The sequence below is a fragment of the Podarcis gaigeae genome (genome assembly GCF_964106915.1).
Source record: "Podarcis gaigeae genome assembly, chromosome: 14".
Taxonomy (NCBI): Eukaryota; Metazoa; Chordata; class Lepidosauria; order Squamata; family Lacertidae; genus Podarcis; species Podarcis gaigeae.
The window spans coordinates 47,671,797-47,690,872 of NC_139690.1; the positions used below are offsets into that span (position 1 = coordinate 47,671,797).

Sequence of the window (19,076 nt, forward strand, 5' to 3'; positions counted from 1 at the left end):
AATGGAACAAAATTAAACGTAAGTCCTGGAGCATCAGAAAAGCTGGGAGCGAACGAGAAGACAGAGCCCCACCTCCATTAGCAAAGTGACCCAATATAATAATTCCCTCAAGTCGCTCACCTGGGCCGGAACGGCAGCAGCTCCACTCGTACTGCAGCTGCAACCTGGAGACATCCTTTGCAGCAGGGACGCCCCCGTCCCCCAAAACCTGGGGGAAGCTGAGCTTACAGCTGGCGTCTGCTGACGGCAAGGTGTTGCCTTTCCCAAGCCTACAGCGCCATGTTTGCCGCGAGGCTCTTGCCGGCTAAAGTGAGCCCATGCATATTTGATGACTCCTATTCTTCTCACCTGTGCTTGGGAGGGGAAGAAACAGCTCTCTTCTACTGGGGGCCGGGGATTATTTGCAAGCTATCAGCAACTCGGGAAGAAGTAGTGTGCGTGTGCACAGAAGTCTTCTCAGACTTCTGCAAGAGAAGGCGTAGCATCTTTCTGCATGAAAATCAGAGATAGCAAAGCTATCACTAGCTCTCAGGCTAGCCCACTTCGCAGGGTTGTCAGGGGGATAGAACGGAGGGAGAAAGTCACGCACGGCAGCTGGAGCTTTCCGGAGGAAACTCGTGATATGAAATGTAATGAAAATAAAGAAAAATAAACTTGGGCGTGTTAAGACTTCAGAGTTTGGACAAATTCCCACTTACCACTGGAAAGGTTGACTGTAACAAGACAGCTGCAAGCTTTTTTTTTTGAGGTCTAGTTTGGGCGCCTGCTTGGTGTCAGAATCTTGCAACTACAGAAGCCTTGTCAACCTGGTGTTGGCTGGATGGGAGGTTATCTGGAGGGAACCCAACTGGCAGAAACTTATTCTCATATGATCCTACCCAAACCCTGCAATCATCATCCGAGGCCCTTCTTGGTATTCTCCCTACATGGGAGACCTAGATGGTGGAAACATGAGACCAGACCTTTTTGGTGGTGGCCCCTTGCTTGTGGAATGCTTTCCCCAGGGAGGCTCACCTCTTGCCCTCATTACATAGCTTTCAGCACCAGCCACAAACATATCCCTTTTGCCAGTCCTTTGACCATTAATTATCTGTGGCCTCTTTGGTATACACTGTTATTGTTGTTGTTAAATAAATCTCTATGCCTATACCATACTTCTACCATATCACCACCTACTCAACTTTTCTCTCATTTAAAAAGTTTCAAACGCCACAACATCTCCTAAGAGGGGAGATTCTCCATCCCTTTGATCATTTTGGTTGCCTTTTTCTGAACCTCTTCCAACTCCACAATATCCTACAAATACATTCTACAAATATAGGCCATGGAAGTTTTGAAATATACACTCTCTTCCTTAATGCAACAGTTTTTCTCCCTGCCACGTGTGCCCAGCCACGCATAAGAGAACCCTGGGCTGAACGGGAGCAGCCAGAACACCACCTAAGCCCTGGCAGATTTCCAAATTGTAAAAATGTACTGTTAAGAAGAAAAGCCAAATAGAAGTTCAAAATAAGCTGTTAAAAGCAGGCAGGACCAGCCCTACAGTGGAGGAAAAGAAAAGCTGCAGCCTCAGGAACAAGAGCATAAAAAGAACCACTGGAAATATTTCATAGCAGTTAGAAAATGATACTTCACAACTTGATGGGAGTTCCAAAGAGAAATGAGAACCATTATTTATTTCAATTGAAGGACAAATGGCTTCTGATGGGTCTGGAGTAAATTTCTCGAGCAGAGCTGCAGGAGCAGTAGGTGTGCTGTTTCTTGGTTGCCGCCTTGCCAAACGGGTGATATGGGAGAGGGAGGAGATGGCCTCGTTTCCGTTAACCCCAATGGAAGTTATCAACACCACCCCTCTTAGCCAGAAAACGGGTGGAAATGAACTTCCACGGGGCACTCTGTGAACGTGACGAAGCGATCCACCTGTAAACAAATCCTTGCGTTGCCCGGAATCGTTTTTGTCCAAGTGGAAGTGCTGATTTTTGAACAGAGCTGTTTGTTCTGGTTGTGAACCAACACACACGGGAGGAAGGGAGGAAGAACAAGAGGAGGGTGGATGGTTCTTTTCCTGTGTTTTTCAGCTCATGGATCCAAGGCCACTTTTCTGGGCAGCTGTCAAGTCACAACCAAACCCGCTCCGAGCATCTTAAAGGCACCCAAGACCATGCTATTGAAAGGTGCCCCTTAAGCATGTCAGTGTGTAAGACAAGAACCTCTTTTCTCCGTGTCCCTAACCTGCAAGAAGTTCCACAGTAGTCTCTTATCCTCCATGGAAGCTTCATGGAAGCTTATGAGGAGCTGAAGGAAAGACCTCCCATTACAGACAGAGGCTTTTCTTCTTCTTTTTGGCTTTTAGACAGTTTTCTGCCGAGTCGCGTTGAAAATACTGCAGAGCAGAGCAGGGAGAGGGACCAGCGATGAGGATTATTTCTTGACAACCTGGATGACGTCTTCATGTTCCATCAAGTGGCTGAGTCCTACTCGTTGGGGGCTATACTTGGTGCTGGTTCCCTTGAAAGCCAAAAAACAACAGAGTTTCACCAGTCCCGGTTTGGGGGTCTCTCTGGCAAGAAAAGAGGGAGGTGCCCCTACCACTGCCCAATGCCACTTGCCAATGTCTCCAAGAAAGGGGTCCCTTCTGAGCACTCCCGCCCCCGGGACAGCAAACCTATGGCCTTCCTGATGCTGTGGGACTCCAACTCCCATCAACCCCTGCCAGCATGACCAAGGGTCAGGGGTGATGGGAGCTTGAGTCCAGCAATAACTGGAGGGCTACGGGTTCTCTATCCCGGGCCTAATGGATTCAACAGCTGCAACAGGGGTGAGCCTTCTTTTCCCTGTTGAGAGGAGAAGGTGGGGAAGACCACCCCTATTTTCTTTTCATCTTTTCGCCACCTCTTTTCCCTTTTCCCCCACCCCTTGTTGAAATCAGAGCACATGAAATTGAGCAGGGTGTGTGTGCGGGGGCCTGGGGCTGAAGGCTGTCCCCCTTTGAGCTATGGGAAGCTGTGATGGACACCTCAGCTTGTCCCTTGAGGCTGCCACCCTATCTTTCCATACATTCATCCCCACCTCAGTTCTTTACCTGTTGCGAGAAGGTCAGCCCCAATCTGGCTACGCAAGAACACCCCAGCTGGAGGAGACTACAGAGCCAACAAGATCCAGCTACTAGTTTGGTAGCCCATGGGAGCCTTCCGGATGCTGCTGGACCACAACTCCCATCATCCCTGGCTATGCTGGCAGAGGCTGATGGGAGTTGAAGTCCAACACCACCTGGAGGGCACTATGACATCTGAAGGAAGCCCTGTATAGAGAAGTTTTTAAATGTTTTATTGCGTTTTCGTATATGCTGAAAGCCACCCAGAGGCTGGGCAACTTAGTCAGCTTACGTAAAGGTAAAGGGACCCCTGACCATTAGGTCCAGTCGTGGACAACTCTGGGGTTGTGGCGCTCATCTCGCTTTACTGGCTGAGGGAGCCAGCATACAGCTTCCAAGTCATGTGGCCAGCATGACTAAGCCGCTTCTGGCGAACCAGAGCAGCACATGGAAACACTGTTTACCTTCCAGCCGGAGCGGTACCTATTTATCTACTTGCACTTTTGTGCTTTCGAACTGCTAGGTTGGTATTTATTAGTGGAGTACAAATAAATTATTATGCTTATTATTATTATTATTATTATTATTTGACAATACCTGTGGGAATCCCACCAGTGAAGCATAAAAGAAACAGTCCTCACTGGCCGTGAGATATTCTTACTCTGTACACGGAGGTTCTACAGAGCTGCTGTTAATAGCTCACCCATCCCTTTTAGTGCATTTGTCAAACTTCCTTTTTTTTTTTTTACTTTTTTTTTTTTAAAGCCACTAAAATCTTCCCCCATGTTTCCTGCCTATATCACTAATACTTGGCAAAGACACCCAAGGCCCCTGCTCCACCCCACTTCCCCACTTTCTTGTCATAGCACACTTACCCAAACCAACGCATACTTGAACTGGCTTGCTAACGTCCGGTGAATTCGATGGCACTGAAGGGAGAAAAAGCTTCAGATGTACCAGGTGAGGCCTTGCAATCTCAGCTCCCTAAGTTTTACTTACTGTACTCCTTGCAGATGACACCCCTTATCCCCTTCCAAAGTCGTGTCGCAGAGGTTCTGAAGTGGAGCTGCTCTTAAAAATGAGCCTGGCGTCACATACCTAATTCCTCCTGGCCAAAGTGACAACTTCACGCTCACGGCTGTCTGCAGAACAGCTTCTCCCTTCCCCCCAAAATGGTTCTCTTCCCCACAATCCCCAAACCCGAAGGCACCACCGGGCAATGCCTACCCTATTTCCTAGCTCAGGACATTGAAGCAGTTAAGGCAACAACTGCTCCTGAAGCAGAGCTGTAGCCAAAAGGCAGAGGGTAGCTAAGGCAGTGCGATCTTCCTGGACTCAATCTCCCATAAAGCCCCAGGCGGTACAGTCAATGGGCAGGGGGCTGATCCAGGGGGCCACAGGTTAGCCACCCCTGCCCTAGTGTGTTTTCAAAGAAGAAGACTGAATCTCTGGCTGGATGGTTTCAGCCTAGGAAGAGCTGGCAGTGAAGAGTATGTGGAGAAAATAGCCGGGGGGGGGGGGATGCTTCTGCAGCTCAAAAATTCAATGCTTACCACATGCTCCACAGATGCCCCTTTCCGTACGATGATGGCATCTGAAAAGTCTGGTCTCTCTGTCCGGGACCGAGAAGAGAGAGAAAAAATAGCAAGGTCACTAAGGCACGAGAATTTCGGATCCTCCCTCCTCCCCTGAAGCCCATATTCATTTTCAGATCTAGTTCCATCCAATCCTGCTGGCCTGCTTGTGCTACTCACGGCCTCTTTTCTTGGTGTAGATGCAGGTAAGGGCCAGGTATTCCCACAGCATCTCCAGCAGGTAGTCCAAGTTCAATTTCATGCCGCAGCTAGAGAGAGGTGGACACACACCAAGTGGGTGGCAGGGCAATAACGACACAGAAAAGTCTTGGGCAGTGGAATCTCCTTTTCATAGAGGCTCGCCTGGCACCTTAATGTCATTTCAAAACCAGGGAAATATTTTCCTCCTCTCTCCCAGGCCTTTAAAACCTTTTACATCATTTTAAACATCTTTTTTCTATTTTGGTTTCCATTTCTCTGTTAATCAAATGGGGATCATTTTCTTGGAGACCGGGGCTGGGGTGGGAGAAGATATTCAGCCTGTTTGGCTAGCCTCAAATAGTTGTCTTGTTTGTGCTGAGATTTTTAAAAAATGTGCACTTTGTCATAGAATCATAGAGTTGGAAGAGACCACAAGGGCCATCGAGTCCAACCCCCTGCCAAGCAGGAAACACCATCAGAGCACTCCTGGCATATGGTTGTCAAGCCTCTGCTTAAAGACCTCCAAAGAAGGAGACTCCACCACACTCCTTGGCAGCAAGGAGTCTAGACTGGTGCTGCTCAAAGTGGTGTCTGTCTGCAAGATGTTGTTGGGATGCTACAGGGACCAAGTACGGTAGTGGTTCCTGGCACACTGGGCCAGGTGGGGGGGGGGGTACACACTGCTTCATCCCATCACATAATTTGAGATGCACTTGCCCATAGGCTTCAGCTTCTAGCGAGAATAAATCAAATTACAAAAGGTATACAGGGAGAATGAAGCCAAAGATGACTTTTCTTCCAAAGGGCTCTTCGCACCACATGCTCTGGAGTTTAAGCCAACCGCATGCTGGCCACAAGACACAGGGCTGGGGAGGTTCAGCTTACCTGATCACAACGCTGTGGGGTTTCCGAGCCAGGCGATCTACCTCCTCCATGGAAATCTGATCGACTTTGTTATAAACCTAATCCAAAAGGTGGTGTGGGGAAAGGAGTATTAATGGTGCAAGGAGTCAGTTTCCTTCTTCTCTGTTCAGCTAAATTGACGGCTGGTGCTAACGGGAGTTGTAATTCGCAACAGCTGGAGGCACCAAGTTGGGGAAGCCCCATTTGGAGTCTAAGCCTCTTGGGGCAGGGACATGCCTGATGGTGCTACATTAAAAAGTAACAGGCTTCATAAGAAACTATATGCAGCAGCTAGCCTTTGTAGCTTTCCGATGATTTTATTTCCCCAACAAAAGTTTTTAACAGTAAGAGATCCGTCTCCAATCCAGTATCCAAAAAGGCAGGGAAGGCAACTGGTGGTTTGCTTATTTGTTTTGGAAAAAGGGCTGGTTCTTCTAAAGCTTTGCAGCCCTTTCCCCCAAGAAGGGTGTCTTTCTTTTTTGGCCACCCTTTTCAGAGAGAGAAGCCTCTGTCCGCACAATGTCTCCACAACCATAGGGGCTATGAACTTGGATTGGTTCAATTTTTTTGAATGAACTTTATTCTCAGGTTAACTGACAATTGCATGGAACTGCAGATTGCACCCAGTACAGACTGCAGGCATATTGTGCTTGCTTCTTCCTCAATCCGTTTTTTGCCTTCCTCCTATCCCTTTTTTGCCTTGTGCATCAAGTTTGCTTTGATTGTGGGCTGGAGAGCAGGGAGCATCTTAACACTGATCTTTGTGTGACCCTCTGAGAGCCTGTCTGGCTAAAGGTTGGAGTACAAATACCATAAACAAACAGGCCTAACTGCATGTTGAATGGATGCTTTCTGGATACGGGATTCTTAGAATGCCAAAGATCTGGATATTAAGTTTATTCAAATCAATGCATAATTCACTCAGAATACCTAGATGAGAGCTCTTATAGATAGAATAAATAAATAATAATAATAATAATTTTTTATTTATACCCCGCCCATCTGGCTGGGTTTCCCCAGCCACTCTGGGTGGCTCCCAACAAAAGATTAAAAACACATTAAAATACATTAAAACACCAGTCATTAAAAATTTCCCTAAACAGGGCTGTCTTCAGATGTCTTCTAAATGTCCGATAGTTGTTTATTGCTTTGACATCTGATGGGAGGACGTTCCACAGGGGGGTTTGAGAACTTAAGAAAAGCCTGGAGAGTCAGACCAAAGGCCTATCTAGTCCAGCATTCTGTCCCCACAGTGGTAAAACAGATGCCTATGGGAAGCTCACAAGCAGGGCAGGGTAATCACTCTCCCCCACCGCCACTTGTGTTCCTAAGAAACTGGTTCCCTGAAAAGAAACCCTTGCTTAAGGTGAAATACATCCCCCCCCCCCATCCCATTCTGTTAAAAGTACAAAACTTCTCACAAGGTACTCACATAAAGGCAGGGCATGTAGACCCGGTTGCCAACAATCACGTCAATGAACTCGTCAGGTGTGCAGTCTTCCCTGAACAGAACCTCTGCATTAAATATTTCTTAGGTGAGCAGAGTCAAGGTTAAACACTTTTGTGTTTGTTAAGAGAGCCAGTGTGTTGTGCTGTTAGGGGCATCCAGCTTGGGTTGGTGAAACTCAAAGACAAATCCCCATTCGGCAACAAAGCTGGCCAGGTAATCTTAGGCCAGGCACAAGCTTGCAGCCAAACCTACCCTGAAGGGTTGCTGCGGGGAGAAAATATGCCTGATAGAGTCCAGTATTGTCAACGCTGATTGGCAGTGCCTCTCCAGGGTCATCCTCATTCTCGGTCTGAGCCTACTGCTTCGCTCCTGAGCCCAGCGATATCTCAGGACCAGGACATTATGACGATGATTAAATAGATTTCTATCCTGCCTTTCTCCCAAGTCGGGATTCAAGGCAGCTTACAACATTTGCAAAGTTATAAAATGCAGGGGGGGGGAAACCCAATTCAAATACTGGTTTTCCCAGTAGTGATGTATGGAAGTGAGAGCTGGACCATAAAGAAGGCTGATCACCAAAGAATTGATGCTTTTGAATTATGGTGCTAGAGGAGACTCTCGAGAGTCCCATGGACTGCAAGAAGATCAAACCTCTCTATTCTGAAGGAAATCAGCCCTGAGTGCTCACTGGAAGGGCAGATCCTGAAGCTGAGGCTCCAAGACTTTGGCCACCTCATGAGAAGAGAAGACTCCCTGGAAAAGACCCTGATGTTGGGAAAGAAGGAGAAGGGGACGACAGAGGACAAGATGGTGGGACAGTGTTCTTGAAGCTACCAGCATGAGTTTAACCAAACTGCGGGAGGCAGCGGAAGACAGGAGTGCCTGCCATGCTCTGGTCTATGGGGTCACGAAGAGTTGGACACGACTAAACAACAATAAATTCAAATACAACAAAACACATTTAGAACCAGCAATTACAGCACAATTTGCTCTGACAGCAGCCTAGATATCAGCATCATCTGCATCTCAGTTTCCAAATGCCTGTCTGGGCAGGAAGGTCTTAGGCTGCCAGCGGAAGGATAGCAAGGAAGGAGCCAGGCAAAGCTTTCTTGGGAGGGAATTCTGTAACTTGGGAGCAGCTACCGAAAAGGCTCTGTCTTCTGCGTCACAACCAACAGTTCTTCTGATGTTGATGGGACCAAGAGAAGGTGCTCACCCGAGGGTCTCAGGATCCAGGCAGGGAGATAGGATCTTTCAGGTCGCCTGGGTCCAGACCACCCACCCTCAACTGCTCAGGGCGTTACCACCGACACTGCAAGGCACCTTTACAGCTGGTGCCTTGAATTGCTTTGCTGAGAAATGCAGCCACCAAGAATCTCCGTGAAAAAGGATACTGTACTCATGGAGGATGAGCTGCACCAGCTTCTCGGAGCACTGAGTCAGCGTCACCATTGAATTGAAGGAAATGCCTCCTCCCTTTTTGGGCTGGAAGACAGAAAAGAGGCTTTGTCAAGATGGCCCTCAATGAGGCTGATTTGGCAAAAGTTAATATTTTGAGTATACTGGACACTGCAACGTTTGCATAGGATGGCACTGCCTAATGCAGACAGAGGTGAAAGGTGAATTGCTGAGAATGCCTCTTTGGTATATCCCATGATATATTCATTTTGGTCTAAAGTGACCATCACATCAATTTTGCATGGGCTAAATCCTTTTGACATTTGCAGATGTTCACGTACTTTAAAACTACATTCCTGTAGTATTAGTAAGAGCAGTAATAGTAATAGCAGTAATAATAATAAATAATGATGTGATTAATGGCTGGGCAGCAAAACTGCAAGCCCTTATGGCGACTTCAACAGTTCCTACAGTTTGCAAATATGCTCATGGGCCAAAAAAGTTTGGTGACCTTTACACTACGTGACCAAACAGGGGCAGATGTGGCAGACAGCTTTAAGACAGCATGTGTGAATCACTAGACTGGAACACGATTGTTCTGGGTTCAAATCCAACTCAGAGCAATGGTCAGAGAGTGGCTTGCAAGAGGCCTGGGCTGCTTCAGGATACAGTGGTACCTCGGGTTAAGTACTTAATTTGTTCCGGAGGTCTGTTCTTAACCTGAAACTGTTCTTAATCTGAAGCACCACTTTAGCTAATGGGGCCTCCTGCTGCCGCCACACCGCAAGAGCACGATTTCTGTTCTCATCCTGAAGCAAAGTTCTTAACCTGAAGCACTATTTCTGGGTTAGTGGAGTCTGTAACCTGAAGCGTATGTAACCCGAGGTACCACTGTATTGATTTATTCAATTTCTACCCTGCCCTTCCTCCCAAAGGAACCTGGGTCCAGCTTTCGTTTTATTTACTATTAATTTCTAAAAGGGAAAGAGCACCTTTTTTTTCTTTAACCTAAGGGCCTTATTCTCTCATACGCAACCTTCCAGGGGCCGCATGCCAGTGACAGGCAGGACCAGATGTAAAAGCGAGAAGAGCCAAGTGTGAGACTGTTACCTTTGTACAACACTAGTGTACATTCCAGCCATGCAAATATGTTAGTGGCTTCTTCTCTCACACCCCTCTGAGCAAGAGGCATCATCAGAGCTCAAGGACACATCCCTGCCAGGAAAAACCACTCAAGCAGGTGCAGAGCAGGACTGGTGAGGGGCACGGGCTGGGGACAAACCTGAGGGCCACATAAAGAGTCCTGGAAGGCCACATTTGGCCGCTGGCCCTGAAGTTCCCCAACAACCCTATTCTAGTCCTTTCTCCGTGCAGAGAAACAATGAAAAGCACATGGGCAGAATTTGACCCAACTGCTCACATAAGCAGCAATACACTTAAATAAGCCAAAGCATCTTTATTTTAAGCAAGAACTTTTGCGGCTCTCCTGCAAACGGTTTCCCCAGCCCCCTTCACCACCACATTTCAAGTGACCCATTTAAGGAGCCAATTTCGAGAAGCGGGGGGTGATCTCACAAAGCTGGATACTTCCTACACACGGCCAAGAAGCATTTCTGGTGGGGTGGAAGGAAGGTGGAGAAGAGTGGGAGGCTAGCCTTCCCTACCTTTTGTCCTGTCTCCCATGTGTGGGGTTTATTTATTGAGACACAAATAAGTCAACTCGGTGCCCAAATGTTCTTGGACCACAGCTCCGTCATCTCTGACCACAGGCAACATGGATGCAGTTGATGGGTTTGGGGACCTCAGCAATTCCTGGAGGGCACCAAGCTGGCGATTGCTGTATTTATGTGTTTTGTACAGGAGGAGCTGTCAGTCCTATGATTCGCCCACCTGCCGTGCCTCACCTTGAAGTAGATGTTGGGCTTGACTTTATTCAGCCGGATTCCTACTGATTCCAGTTCCTTTTCTAACAGAGCTCTGCAGGAGGGAGGGAGGATGTGGTCATAAAGAGCCGCCAAGCCATTACCCAAATAAACCCAGTAAAATGAGAGTCAAAACCCTCTTCCCAGGGTTTCAGGAAGAGATATATACAGCCCTACCCGAAACTGCCAGGGGTTGCACCTAGGACAGGGATCAGCAAAGGTTTACCAGCCATAGGCCGGATCACTCCCATGGAGATCGTCTGTGGGCCGGACTGGCGCAGCGTTATGCCGGAAATTGTGTCTGTGCATGTCTGCGGCACCAGAAATTGTTTCTGCGCATGCCCAGACACTGAAAATCGTGCCTGTGCAGAAGCGATTTTCAGTGTCTGGACATGTGCAGACGTGATTTGCAGTATCTGCGTGTGCGCAGACACAATTTCCGGTGCCGCTTGGTGAGTCCCTGTGCTGCGCTGCGCAGCGTGTGGGGGACTTGCCGAGCGGACGGCTTGGTTCAGGGGCGGCTCGTGGGCCGGTAAAACGGTCTTCGTGGGCCGCACATTGCCGACCCCTGACCTAGGACCTTCTGCATGAAAAGCAGAGACTCAACCACTGAGCCACGACCCTTTCCCTTCCAGTCTAGGAAAGCGCCAAATCCTCAGGCAGATCTGCACGCAATTCAACCCATGAATGAATGCTTTGCCCTCTAGGTGCTAACCTCTGCACTTCCCCCTTTGTAGCGTCCAGCATCATGATAACGACGTCAGAAGTCCGGGCTACGGCAATCACTTGGCGCCCTCGGCCTTTTCCTGCAAAGGAAAGGAGAAAATGGGAGTTACTTGCCATGACAGCAGAAGCAATTGCAGAATCTCTGCTTGTTTGCATCATGCCAACAAGGAAATGCTTTCCACCCTGTCTTCTGATGCAGAAGGCTTCCCAAAGAGGCTTATTTTTAAAAAAATACAGCTCCCTTAGTGCTGCTCCCCACTCCTTCAAATGCAGGGCAGTGCTCGGGTAGCGTCTTCTCCTCACCCTCCCCAGGCCTGTTCTCATTAGACAACTATTCCCCCTACCTTTCCCATGCTGAAAATGCCTGCAATTCAGCAGCCCGCTGCTTGGCTGCATCCTTCTCCCAGGAGCATCCCCCAAGGACCACAAGACTTTCCACTGTCCAAGGACAGCGAGGGAGGAGGCAGGCCTAGCTGCACGATTAACCTGACTGGCAATCAAGGTGGGAGGAAAACTTCTTAATATGAAGGGACTATGCTGCACAGAGCCAGGGTCAAAAGCAGGTGGAGCTGGCAGCACTGTAAGATAAAAAAAGGTTTTAAACTCCCGTTCTAGTCCCAACCCGCCCATTCTATATGCAAGAGGATGTGATTCATTGGGGGGGGGGGGTTGTTGCTGTTGTTATTTGTATTTTTATTGTTAGGCTTCATTATTTGTGTTGGGCCTGTAAGACAGAGCTATTTCACCTGGCTTTCAATTTGAACATAGCCTGATCTTTTATTCCCCTTACTTCCCTTCTCCTCCAGTTTTCATGTAGATTACTTGCTTTGGGATCCCACAGCTAATTCTCCCCTGATCTTCTCACTGGCCCAAATAGGACTAATTTAGCCAGCTAGCCCTGGTGATCATCTAATGTTTATTGGATGGATTTCCCCCCTAAATTGATTTTTGAATTCTGAATTTATTGTTATTCATGTTTTATGCTGTCTTTTATGCTGTTTTTTGTTGCATGAATTAAGTGTTTTAAATTTGTTGTTAGCCGCCCTGAGCCCAGTTTTCTGAACCGGGAAGGGCGGAGTATAAATAAAATGATGATGATGATGATGATGATTATTATTATTTCTGAAGACTTACTGAGATGCTTCCATTAGCTTAGAGTTCAGGGATATTTATATTCTTCTACAATTTTGTAACTGTCAGAATAAACTATGTACATATTTTGATGCTGTTAAGCCACCTTGGGCATGGCTTAACTGCAGAAAGGTGCCGTACATACAAAACGAGGATGTGTTGCTTTGCTCACTTTTCCCTCTGGTCCCCACACACCACGGGGGAACAGCCTCTGGAAGGCTGCCCAGGAGCGAATGTGCTCCACCAAGCTGAAGAAAAGGTCCCTTGCCACTGTGCAAAAGTGCTACTGCCCTAGGAACATCAATGCTGCTCTGGGCAGAATGAGACACAGGCGCCAATCCCCACCTACCTTGAGCAGCTCCTTCAATGATCCCAGGCAGATCGAGAAGCTGGATGTTGGCTCCTTTGTACTAGCAAAAGACGAAAGAGAAGACCGTGAAGCAGCACATTGAGATAGGGGGTGGTTATAATGATACAGAGCACCACCAGCCTCTACCCCCCCCCCCCCAGGTTTTGATATCCTAAGCTTACAGCTCACTTCATGCATGTTCAGAGAATGCAGCAGCTAGGCTGGTGACTGGGAGTGGCCACCGAGACCACATAACACCAGTCCTGAGAGATCTGCATTGGCTCCCAGTACATTTCCGAGCACAATTCAAAGTGTTGGTGCTGACCTTGAAAGCCCTAAATGGCCTCTGCCCAGGATACCTGAAGGAGCGTCTCCATCCCCATCGTTCTGCCCGGACACCGAGGTCCAGCTCCAAGGGCCTTCTGGCGGATCCCTCATTGCGAGAAGTGAGGTTACAGGGAACCAGGCAGAGGGCCTTCTTGTAGTGGCGCCCGCCCTGTGGAACGCCCTCCCATCAGATGTCAAGGAAATAAGCAGCTACCTTATTTTTAAAAGACATCTGAAGGCAGCCCTGTTTAGGAAAGTTTTTAATATTTAGTGTTGTATTGTTTTTAACACTCAATTGAGAGCCGCCCAGAGTGGCTGGGGAAACTCAGACAGATGGGCAGGATATAAATATTATTATTTTTACTACGACTATTACTTTTCTTACAAACACACACTTCAGGGGATCTATTGGTTTATCTAGAACTGCACAGCCTCCTTTTTTTACTCAGAGACCACAAGGACAGTTCCTTGGATGAGTGAAAACAATCATCTAAAACTTGTTCATCCCAAAAATGAAGAGGATTGGCAGGCCTAAAAGATTCTGATGCCGGAGGCTTTTTTAAAAAAATCCAAAGTAGCGAGTGGGACCAGAGGCAAAAACAGACAGAACAATTAATGTAAATTTTACCTTTCTGCAGCAGACTAGTTTCTTCACCCATCCCTCTCCATCCTCCATAAAGAGGAGCAAGAAGCAATGTGAGACTTCAAGGGCACGTTGGGGGTATGAAACTGGACCTATGGGGGGACGTCCTGAGGAGAGGGGTGTGTGGCCTTAGCCTGAGGTCACCCACCACCCTGAGTAGCTGTAAATTCTGGCCTGCTGTCGGCGTGGCAACCTTCCATTTCCACAGCCCCAAGCAGGCAGCTAAACCAGGGCATTTATCGAGTCTCTGGTGGCTATCAGAACACAGCTGGTGGGCCTCCAATCTGCTCTAGGTGCATTCTTGGAGAGAGGACCCAAACTGGCTTCCTAGTTTTAACATCTGGCAAACCCCAGAAGGCAAACATGGACTGCTTCTGAAATACATGGAGCCTCCCATTCTAAAAGAAACAGAATTCAACAGCCCCCAACCCTTGCATTCACATAAAACCGCAGTGCGGTTTCATTCCTGCCCCAGCAGATGGCAACCCAATGGAACTGCGCTAACCTCTATGACTCCAGGAATACAAGTCAATGTGGTGAATTCGTAGGAAGCCGCCTCACTTGCCGTGGAAGTCATCAAACTCAGAAAGGTGGACTGAAAGGGAAGATGGGTGTGTTAGCAGTGACAGAGGAAACCCACCCACTTGTGACAAATCAGCAGCGGTGCTGATGTGAACTTTCCATGTAAAAACATATTTTATTTTATTGCTTGTTTGCTTTTACATCCCAGGTTTTCCTCCCAAGAACTCAAGGCAGTGTACTTGGTTTTCCCATTTAATCCCCACCATGACCCTGCAAGGGAGGAGAGTCTGAGAGGCAGTGACCAGTGTCAAAAATAGCCAGGCGCATTTTGCACCTGGCTTTTGACCATTTGCGATCAAGTGAAGATGCCTGGGTGGCAGGATAGCACCTGACATCTCCACCATCTGGAGGTGCATGCCTGGGGATCATTGGATCTGGACTGTTTTCACACACTAATACCCCATCCTGTAGCATTCTATTTGTTATATCAGGCATAGGCAAACTCCGGCCCTCCAGATGTTTTGGAACTACAATTCCCATCATCCCTAGCTAACAGGACCAGTGGTCAGGAATCTTGGGAACTGTAGTCTCAAAACATCTGGAGGGCCCGAGTTTGCCTATGCCTGTGTTATATTTTATTTGCGTAATCAGAATGAATTTCAGAAACCCAAATACTTTTACGGTGCAGCCTGAGCAGGAGTAGTGAACAACATTATAGCTAATTGTTGTAGCTTGTCTTCATTTACCCCACCCCACTGCCCTGCTCACAGCTGTGGAGAATATTCTTACATTATGAATGTCACCATAAAGAAACAGAGGTCAGAATAGGCATGGACCCTGGATCAAGTGATTTTTTTTCTTTAAGTTCTCAAAGCTCTTAATCCAGTCAAATGTTTAACTGAAAATCCATCCATCCTTTGAACAGTAAGACTTTAGAGCCGTCTTGCCTCAAAGTGGCAACTAAACATTCCGTTTTGGTGACTATAACCTGGGTTTAAGGAGCCATTTGGTGCCTAGCTTATATATCTGAGTTTCTAACACTGCTGGAGAGAGTCCCAAATGCTAGACAGAGAGGTCTGCAGGGACAGATTTGGCTTCTGGATAAACTTTCCCATGCTAGAGGGGGATTTTCCACTGGTGGCAGATGACAGAAACTGTGACTCCATGAGGTAAAACCAAATTAAATAAAGGTTTTATTTCAAAACAACAAACAGCAAAGCTTGTGGGTGTTTTTCCTGCAGGCAAAGCTCAAACTGCAGCTTTTCTCCTTTTGTAGTCATGGCCAGCTGCAACCAATCAGCCCAGAGCTCACAAAAACTGTTCTTAAACGTACAAACATCTTTACTGTTTCTGTGCAGAATGACTCCCAACATCCCGACCCCTGAATTATAAACTTGAGGGTGAGACTTCATTTATAGCAAGGGTGGGGAGCCTGTGGCCCTCCAGACTACAGACACCCATCCTTTCTGAATCCTGGCGATGCTGGCTGGGGTTGATGGGATGTGCAGCCCAGCAACATCTGGAGGGCCACAGGTTCCCCCCACCTGCTTTAAAAGGAAGCACACCAAGTAACAGACACAGGAATAGGAATTCCTTCAAGTGTCACTGACCTTACCCACAGAGGGGAAACCGATCAGCGCCACCCGGGCATCTCCAGATTTCATCACATCGAAGCCTTCGCCTTTGCCCGCCGCCGATTTGGAAGGCTCCAAAAGCTGAGCTCTGTACTTTGCAAGCTTTGCTTTCAGCAAGCCAAGATGGTACTCGGTGGCTAAAGTGGAAATAGAAAAAGTAACACACACATACATGACTAGGAAACAAAATCAGTGACCAATGAATTGGTGCACCTGTACTCTCCCAATGGCTCCCTCTCTGTTCCTCTTGCCTAGCTCTCCAACCTGGTCAACCAGAGCTACTGTTTTCCCTTTCTAAAGGCGAAAAGCACCTCTGGTTGAATTTCTGTCAATTACTCAGCTGGGCTGGGGAAAGGGATAAAGAGCCAGATTTCACCGCACACTAGGTATGAACTTCAAAAACGAAGAGCTTCAGGCTTTTAACTGTTACTCTCTGATAGTTTCTGGTTTGTTTACTTTTATTATGTATTTTGTGTTCTTATTCGGTGTTTTTATGTTGTGAAGAGACCTGAAATCAGTACCAAAAAAATTCAGTGTTATGAATCTCCACGCATCGTCCTATTCCCCCGCTTTTTAAAGTCCCCTAGCTACCTTGCAACCGCACTTGTTTTCCCTCCCCAAATGTATTTATACCGAAGGGGGACACACAGAAAGTGCTTAAGCAAAATAGCGATAACGAAAAGACAGTCCTGGGCAAACAAATGCAACACACTTGGTGCACAAATTTTGCATGCTGGTCCTATAGGAGCCCATCTAAAGAGCAGCCCGCCCCCAACCCTGCAGTTCATTCCCTCCCTTAATAAATAAATCTAATAAATAAAATAAATCCACACCCTGCCGACCCCGCAAAAACAGCCTCAACCCTCTGCCATTGCCCAGCCCAGGGCCTTAGAGCTCCTATTATTATTTTTAACCCTCTCGGGGCAAAAACTCAGCAGGCGAAGCTTTTCAACCGAGAAAAGCTGCACCTGCCGAACTTCTGCCTGCCGAGCAGGCGCTTCAAAGGCCCCAGTCAAGGGGTAGCCTCTTCCATTCAGCCGGCGCGGCCTAAGGAGGAGCCAAACCTTTGTTCTTCTGGGTCCGAGCGATCTCCTTCTCGATCTCCGCGATCTTCTCCAGGATCCCCATCGTGGCACTCCGGGACGGGAAGCGCAGCTGGCCTGGGAAAGCAAAGGGGGAGCGCTGACCCGGAAGTGGTTGCAGTCAGCCGCCGCCCCTGCCACAGGAAGTGATCCCGGAGCGGTGCGACGCGCCTTCTTGTCCCCTGCGGCAACCGAAGCCGGCGGCATTTCCGTTCCGCGCGTCGAAGAGAGAGGGCGATAGTTTACACACCATAGGTAGGCAAACTAAGGCCTGGGAGCCGGATCCGGCCCGCGGACGGTCCGGGAATCAGCGTGTTTTTACATGAGTAGAATGTGTCCTTTTATTTAAAATGCAACTCTGGGTTATTTGTGGTGCTTGCCTGGTGTTTTTACATGAGCAGAATGTGTGCTTTTATTTAAAATGCATCTCTAGGGGGGTTATTTGTGGGGCATAGGAATTCGTTCATTATTATTCGTCCATTCCCCCCCCCTTCAGAATATAGTCCGGCCCCCCACAAGGTCTGAGGGACAGTGGACCGGCCCCCTGCTGAAAACGTTTGCTGACCCCTGGTTTACAACTGAGAAGGGCGCCGTATCTGCGTGGAAGGAGCTGCGGAGCCCAAGACCGGACTACCTTGCAGGGCGGTTGTTGGCTGCCTCTCCCTCAGTTGGTCTTGCTCTGCGTCTCAGGGCTGCTGTTGGCCCTGTCCCTCACCCTGGGCTAGGCGAAAGGGCGGGGTGGGTGAAGGATCCTGTCTCCCCACCCACCACCAAAGAGAGAGAGAGAGACTTCGTGGAAAACTTTCCCAAAGCTTCGGGTAACAGGTCTTTGCTAAGAGGGAGTGTCAAAAACGTATAGGTTTTTTTTAAAAGCTGCGGTATAGGATCAGACTCTTAATCTCAATGTCATGGTTTGGAGGCTCACACTGGGCAAGAGATTCCTGCATTGCGGCAGCTTGGACTAGATGACCCTCGTGGTGTCTTCCAACTCTACAATTCTGTGGTACAATTATCAGCTCCCTGCCCCGCACCCCAGCAAAAAAAGAGAAAACACCGACTGGGGCTGTCATACCCTCCAACATTTCTCCAATGAAAATAGGGATGTCCCATTCCATGATAATTTCACTATTTACTACACATCTTACTGTGTTGTCTCAGCCACTCTGGGCAGCTTCCAACACATATAAAACACATCATAAAACATAAAAAAACCCTTCCCTATACAAGATTGCCTTCACATGGCTCGGGGGTCAGACAACTCCATACCCTCTAACATTATCCAATGAAAATAGGGACATCCTACTGAAAAGTGGGGCATTCCGGGATCAAATAAGAAACCAAAATGGCTTCTCTAAATTACAGATGTCCCTGGAAAATAGGGATACTTGGGAAGGCCTGGGCTGTTGTAAGACAACCACCCCATCCCACCCTCTCAGACTCACCTCTCTTCACATGCGGCATAGGTAACAGTTATATAGGATTTATTTATCCCTTTCTAACCCAGGAAGCACCTGTAAGACCTTTACACCTCCACCCCTCCAAAGAAACCCACCACCCCACCCTAGTTTGGCACGTTGGCCATAAACACTGATGGGAGTCCTTTATGGGCAGCCAGGAAACTGGTGAGAACGAAGCAGTCACCAAAGGGCTTGTTTGTGGCCAGAGCAACTGTACATCAGTTAAGGCTAGCAACATAATTATTAAGTTTCAAAGCCTCATCAATATAGGGCATGATAGGGCCTGGCAGGTGTCTGTAGGTCAAAAGTCAAAACTCTGCTGAGAGCCCCATGTTGATCTGTGACCTAATTTAGTTATGATACAGACCTATGCAACAGATGGGCAGGGCAAGAGCAGGGTGCAGTTAAGGAGCAAATGATCACAGGCTTCAGTGTCCAGCATACTTCTGATTGCCTTTGAAGGTTGGTTCTGGCCCAACATACTTCCCTGCCTACAGAATTAGAATTACGCAAGAACTGCAGATACAGGTTCTAGCTTTCCTTGGTCAGTTTTTGCCTTTCTTAAAAAAGCACACAACCCCCACACCCCTGCCCTGCCATTGTTCTCTTGCAGCAGCAGCAGCAGCAAAGAGAGGACAGTGAGAAACATCACACAACACATCC

General features: G+C 47.9%; 1 protein-coding gene across 1 annotated transcript; it reads right to left on the minus strand.

Annotated features, from left to right (window-relative positions):
• Positions 1-1,644: 1,644 nt before the first annotated feature.
• Positions 1,645-17,104, minus strand: DRG2 (developmentally regulated GTP binding protein 2). Its single transcript, XM_083711745.1, has 13 exons — positions 16,939-17,104; positions 15,851-16,011; positions 14,224-14,313; positions 12,749-12,809; positions 11,258-11,348; positions 10,525-10,597; positions 8,617-8,707; positions 7,205-7,302; positions 5,755-5,831; positions 4,849-4,937; positions 4,648-4,706; positions 3,970-4,023; positions 1,645-2,508 (listed from the first exon to the last, which is right to left on the minus strand). Exons 1-13 carry the CDS (start codon positions 17,000-17,002, stop codon positions 2,422-2,424), a joined length of 1,095 nt encoding a protein of 364 aa, XP_083567871.1. The 5' UTR covers positions 17,003-17,104; the 3' UTR covers positions 1,645-2,421.
• Positions 17,105-19,076: the final 1,972 nt, after the last annotated feature.

Excerpts from the sequence above, each read along its gene's own strand:
- DRG2 (XM_083711745.1), bottom strand. The coding sequence starts at position 17,002 with ATGGGGATCCTGGAGAAGATCGCGGAGATCGAGAAGGAGATCGCTCGG. Across the intron at positions 5,832-7,204 it reads TCTACATGCCCTGCCTTTAT|GTTTATAACAAAGTCGATCA; the intron begins GTGAGTACCTTG and ends CTTTTGGATTAG. Across the intron at positions 4,024-4,647 it reads GGGCATCTGTGGAGCATGTG|TGCCATCGAATTCACCGGAC; the intron begins GTAAGCATTGAA and ends TTCTCCCTTCAG.